General features: G+C 50.6%; 1 protein-coding gene across 1 annotated transcript; it reads left to right on the top strand.

Moving 5' to 3' along the window:
* Positions 1-2,842: 2,842 nt before the first annotated feature.
* Positions 2,843-5,420, top strand: RPS16 (ribosomal protein S16). Its single transcript, XM_065926087.1, has 5 exons — positions 2,843-3,002; positions 3,140-3,241; positions 4,824-4,920; positions 5,028-5,075; positions 5,198-5,420. The coding sequence occupies exons 1-5, from the start codon at positions 2,955-2,957 to the stop codon at positions 5,341-5,343; spliced, it is 441 nt and encodes a 146-aa protein (XP_065782159.1). The 5' UTR covers positions 2,843-2,954; the 3' UTR covers positions 5,344-5,420.
* Positions 5,421-6,000: the final 580 nt, after the last annotated feature.

Below are 6,000 nucleotides of genomic sequence, written 5' to 3'. Positions count from 1 at the left end.
CCCACTCCTTAACTAGCCTGCCCCTGTCTGCTGGCTTTCCCCTCCTTCCTCACCAGCATCTTCGTGATGGCAATGAGGAAGAAGAAAGGCTCCCTCGGGCAGAGGGGTGGTCCTAGGCCTCCCAAGGGCAGCACCAGCAGGAGGGTGGTCCAGAGAGGCCACATGGACACCCTGCCCACCCGCAGACTTTCTCTGGTTCCAGCCTGGGTTCCTGGAAACAAGAGGTACAGAGAGAAGGAGCAAGTTGGAAAACAGGTGAATGGGGGAGAGGAAATGCCCCTTCCCTGCCTTTCCATCTCTATTCAATCCATAGATACCTGGAAGTGTACTCCCAGAGGCTAGGGGAGATGGTGACCCTAGAGTAGCAAGGTCGTGGTTCAGAGAACTCTCCTCCCTTCCTTTCCCCCAATCAAGATACCAGACTCAGCAAGGTTATGAGGATCATCCTGGAGAGACTGGAGAGTTTAGAAGCATTCCCTGTCCCCAGACAGCCCCAAGAGGCAGTCCAGAGTGTGTCCAGCCTGTGCATTCTGTGGCCTGTTTTTCTTCCCACTGGAAAACACCAGTTAGCTTTAATCCTGTAGGTGCTTATTTGGGAGTCTTTGCTGTCCTTTCTCTTATTTCTGCCACAAGTGTCTTGGAATCTTCACACCTGCCTGTACCTGCTGACTTCTTTCTCTGAGCTTTGGCCTCTCTGCCTCTGTCACTTGTGACTTCTGGCTCCATTTCTGACTAACTCGATGTCTCTCTTGGTTTTCCTGTCCTCCGTTGGCCCAGTCTTTGCCTTCTCCTCCATGTGCGCCTCTCTCTCTGGTACTGTGTGTCTGTAGGACTGTGGGTCCCTCCAGGTCAGCTTCTGGGTCCTTCCTGCCTGTCTCCCTGGCCCCTTGCCCCTCTTCCTCTGTCACCCTTTAGGAGCTGGACTCTGAGCTGCAGGTTTTTCCCTTTGGCCCCAGACCCGCCCACCAATCGCCACTCTGTTTCCGCTCACCAGGCATCTGTGAGCCACCACACCCCTTTGAACCTTGGATCCCAGACCCAGGGCTGCCAGAGAAACTGAGGCAGCCGCCTGCTGCCTGCACCTGAAAGGAAGCTCCTGGCTAGGAAGGGAGCATCCTGAGCAGTGGGGAGCAAGGGGCTACCCCATCTTGAGTTTCCTCAGATGGGGGTGGGAGAACTGGGGATTCTTGGGAAAGGTAGATTTTGAGAGAGGACTCTGAGAAGGATGAAGATTTGGGGTTTTTGTTTTGTTTTAAAATAATTTATTTGGCTGTGCCAGGTCTTAGTTACATGGAGATCTTTGATCCTTCTTGTGCATGAGTTGCGGTATGTGAGTTCTAGTTCCAAGACCAGGGATGGACTCTGGGCCCCCTGTGTGGGGAGCAAGGAGTCTTAGCCACCAGGGAAGTCCTGGGATGAAGATTTTGTGAAAATGGGTTGTGGGTGGGGGGGGGGCGGACAGTTCTGAGAAAAGTGGATTAGGGGAGAGAAAGTTTCTGAAGGAGGGGGATTCTAGGCATTGTGGGTTCTGAGGAAAGGAAGATTCTGGGGGAAAAGAGGGGTAAGGGGACCCTGAGTGGAGGGAGATTTAGGCAAAGAGGGAGTCTAAGATGAGGGCTCTGAGAGAATTTTGGGAGGAGGAGACTCTAAAAGGAAGAAAGTTTTAAAAAAATATATTTATTTATTTGACTGCACCAGCTCTTAATTGGGGCAGGTGGGATCTAGTTCCCTTGATCAGGGATCGAAACTGGGGTCCTAAAAAAAAAAAAAAAAGAAAAAAGAAACTGGGGCCCTGCATTGGGAGCTCAGAGCTCAGTGGCCACTGGACCACCAGGGAGGTCCCTAAAATGAAGGGAGTTTTGGTGAAAGATTCTGTGGAAGGGGCCCTAAGAGGAAAAGGATTCAGGGAAGGATGCTTTAAGGAGATGGGTTCTAGGAGGAGGGGGATTCTGAATCCTACCAGGATTCTTGAGGAGGAATTCTAGAAGAGAGGAAGACTGTGAAGCAACCTCCTGTCGGTGGGAAGGGGGGTGGGGGGTGGTGAGTGTGCATGTGTGAGAATCTATTGAGGATGTGAGCGAAGGGAGATAAGGGAAGAGTCCAAATGCAAATGAGAGCTGGCGGTGGCCAATGAGAACTGAGGATGTGAATTATGGCCTGTCTTCACCCTCCTTTTTCCTTGGAAGAAAACCTATGACAAGCCTAGACAGCGTATTAAAAAGCAGAGACATTACTTTGCCAACAAAGGTCCGTATAGTCAAAACTACAGTTTTTCCAGTGATCATGTAGGGATGTGAGAGTTCAACCATAAAGAAGGCTGAGCACTGAAGAATTGATGCGTTGGAACTGTGGTGCTGGAGAAGACTCTTGAGAGTCCCTTGAACAGCAAGGAGATCAAACCAGTCAATCCTAAAGGAAATCAAGCCTGAAGATTCATTGGAAAGAATGATTCTGTAGCTGAAGCTCCAATACTTTGGCCACCTGATGCGAAAAGCCGACTCATTAGAGAAGGCCCTGATACTAGGAAAGATTGAAGGCAGGAGAAGGATGCGACAGAGGATGAGATGGTTGAATGGGATCACCGCCTCAATGAACACGAGTTTAAACAAACTCCGGGAGATAGTGAAAGACATGGAAGCCTGGCGGGCTGCAGTCCACTTGGTCCCAAAGAGTCGGACACGACTGAGTGACTGTACAACTGGCCCTTCCGGGCCGGCCCCCGACCCCGTTCAGGCCAGTCCCTTCCATTCCCAGGTCCCGCCCCCTCCGCTTCCCGGATCCACCTTCCAGCCGCCAATCCAAAGTCCCGCCCACAAGCCGTAAAGTTCTCTCCCGTCGCAACGCTGAGCACAACGCGCCTGCGCAGACCCTGAAAAGCGGCCAGGGTGGCCCCGCGCTTTCCTTTTCCGGTTGCGGCGCCGCGAGGTGAGGATCTCTTTTCAGCCTCTGCAGCCATGCCGTCCAAGGGCCCTCTGCAGTCAGTGCAAGTCTTCGGACGCAAGGTGAGACGGGCGCCCGATGGTAGGGACGAGGGGAGGCCCTTGTCGGAGAGAAGTCTGTGGGCAGGAATCTGGGGTCTATTTGGGACCTGAGGCCCAGAGCTCACGTGGCTCCGCTCTCTCCCCCTCGCTTTCCACAGAAGACGGCCACCGCCGTGGCGCACTGCAAACGAGGTAACGGCCTCATCAAGGTGAACGGACGACCCCTGGAGATGATCGAACCGCGTACGCTGCAATACAAGGTGCTGGAATTGAAGACGGGTGTTTGGGTTCAGTGGAGGGCTCTGGAGACGGAGATGTTGAAATAAATGGGTACCTGAAGTTCCTCGATCTTGGAAACTGAAAGGTTTGATGTCAAGAGTGGGACGTTCAGAAGCTGAGTTGGGAATAGAAAAATGGGATATTTGACGATGGAGCTGGGTGTTGAGGGTTCAGGCGATATTATGAAAGCTTGAATTGAGAGTGGAAACGTGGATGTTGAAGGATAAAGCAGGTGCTTAACTGGGTTGTTTGGAAAGTCACTCATTTGGGACGAGGTGGCGTAGGGGCTCCCAAAGCTTATGGGGCCTGATGACGTGCACTAAGTTAACTGGGGACGTTTTACAGTAGTCTGCGCACTCTGAGGACAGGAGTCATTGTTTTGCCCCTCAAACATTGTGACTAAAATAAGGTTTTGAATATTGTAGGTGCTCAATAAGCATTAGAAGAACAAGAACAGAAGTTGGGTTTGTAGTGCTTGGCTGTGAAAGGAGTTCCTCTGCCCTCCCCGTTTAAGCCTAAGTTGTTTTTTTTTTTTTTTCTTTCCTGAATAAAGTTTTATTGGAACGCCTCAGTTTTTTTGGCTCAGACTGGAAAGATGTCTGAATTTGATTTCTGCCTCTTCTAGCTATGTTATTTGGGGCAGTAACTTTCCTTCTCTGTAAAATGGAAATAGGTTGTTCCTTGTAGGGTTGTCGAGAGGGTAAATTGGATTCTCTGTGTGAGATTGTTGGCGTGTGTGAGAAGGTGAAGAACTGTTTACATTGCAGGGTTAGTTAGAACTTGACAATGTCTGAGACATTTGTAGAGCAGGTAAATGAACATCGTGGCTTATTGTCACTGACAGTTTACTCAAAGGCTTTGTGTGTGCATCCTGTATGGAGTGCTGGCAACAAAGCAGTGACTTGGATGGTTCCAGGGCCTGCCCTCCTAGAGCTTCGAATCCTGTGGGGGACACAGACTGGACCCAATACCAGACACTGCTCCCAAACAGAACTGGGGTAGAGGTTCCCGGAGAAGGTTTCTAACTCAAACTCAGGTGGAAGGGTCAGAGCAGGGGTTGGGGGGACTTGTGAGCTGAGGCCTAAAGAAGGTAAATCAAAGTAGGGTTATAGCATTGTAATTTTTCTGGAAATTTGTGCGGTGCCAAGGGAGAACAGAGAGCTCAGGTGGGGAAAGCACCTGACATAGCCCAGGAGTGGTTTTTTCACCATTTGGGGCAGGCTTAGGGGCTGCAGAGATTTTCCTTATTATTGGGCTAAGGTGCTCACATTCTGAGAATCAGGTTTAAAAAATAGGTGATCTGATGTCCAGAGAGAAACATGGGAGGAGGAACCGCTCAGGCAGGATTCAGTTTGACTTCAGCAAACTCTTCTGTCTTAGAAATCTTCCTGCTCTGCTGGCTGTGTATAGGGGGCTTTGAGTAACAGCCCAACCCTCTTCCACTAATACTTTGAGGCCAGCAGTGGTAAGAGCTACTTGTGGAGAGCTGTGGAGGAATGTTCCGTGAGTTGGCTCAGTGGCAGGTTGTGATCTAAAATCCTGTAATGTTTCCTGTTACCCTAGTTACTGGAACCTGTTCTGCTCCTGGGCAAGGAGCGATTTGCTGGCGTGGACATCCGCGTCCGAGTGAAGGGTGGTGGTCATGTAGCCCAGATTTACGGTGAGTCCCGAACACTGGGCACATAGGTGGAACGTGGGTCTGAGGGCAGGGTCCCACCCCTGGGTGCTCATAAAGCTGATGTGCCTTTTGTCTCTGTCTTCCTACAGCCATCCGCCAGTCCATCTCCAAAGCCTTGGTGGCCTATTACCAGAAATGTGAGTGAGGGTGGGTCCTTCCCAGCAGGTGGGTGGGAGCATGTCAGGGGCTCTCATTTAGCCACAAAGAGTGGGAGGGTACTTGCTGGTGTCTAAATCTTCTCCCATCCTTTCACCCCCAGATGTGGATGAGGCTTCCAAGAAGGAGATCAAAGACATCCTCATCCAGTACGACCGGACCCTGCTGGTAGCCGATCCCCGTCGCTGCGAATCCAAAAAGTTTGGAGGTCCTGGTGCCCGTGCCCGCTACCAGAAATCCTACCGATAAGCCCATCATGAAGATCAGGGTTTCCCTGTATAGCACCTTTATAATAAATGTTGTGGGATATAAGGTTTCAGGAACTATGCTGTGGTCTTCCGTGGTGGGTCTTTGTCTAAAAGAAATGCAAGAAACACCCCCAGAAGCCTTTCTAGAAGCTACCACCCTGATTAGGACGTGGGTAGGAGAGGTGGGTGGGACCAGACCTGGTCTCAGTTTCTCTGAACTTTCAGTGTGTGAACACAGCTGGTGGGATTGGTTCCTGGTCATTGGTTGTGTGAGTGTCCTTGTGGGTTTTATCTCTTTCAGTCCTTTTGCTGTTTTAATGGCATATCAGAAGAGCAGGGGAAATGTGTAAGATCAGTAATCTTTAATACAAAGTGAGGCGAGGTCTTAAGTCAGCAGCTAAGGGCCATCTATGCATGTGTTGGGAAAGGAAATTTTTTAATGCCAACCTGTAGTGTAGATAGGATTGAGGTTGGGCAGGGGTCTGTAATCCCCGTTGTGGGTGGGTGCATGATTTCCCCTGAAGGTTGCATCCTTCAGGATGTTGATTGTAACCCCCGCTCCCCATGGCCTCCTTAAAGCAAGTCCCAGTTATGCTCAACGTGACTGTCCTTATGGGCCCGGGAATACGTAGGTCTGAGGACATGTTCATCTCTTGTG

Source organism: Muntiacus reevesi, chromosome 2 (assembly GCF_963930625.1).
Source record: "Muntiacus reevesi chromosome 2, mMunRee1.1, whole genome shotgun sequence".
Taxonomy (NCBI): Eukaryota; Metazoa; Chordata; class Mammalia; order Artiodactyla; family Cervidae; genus Muntiacus; species Muntiacus reevesi.
The sequence above is the reverse complement of the archived record's forward strand: the minus strand, read 5'-3'. Positions and strand labels throughout refer to the sequence as shown.

What these genes read in the sequence shown, in the direction of transcription:
- RPS16 (XM_065926087.1), top strand. Translation starts at nt 2,955, where the DNA reads ATGCCGTCCAAGGGCCCTCTGCAGTCAGTGCAAGTCTTCGGACGCAAG. An exon ending in TGCAAGTCTTCGGACGCAAG is followed by an intron (nt 3,003 to 3,139) that starts GTGAGACGGGCG and finishes CGCTTTCCACAG; the next exon opens with AAGACGGCCACCGCCGTGGC. An exon ending in TCATGTAGCCCAGATTTACG is followed by an intron (nt 4,921 to 5,027) that starts GTGAGTCCCGAA and finishes GTCTTCCTACAG; the next exon opens with CCATCCGCCAGTCCATCTCC.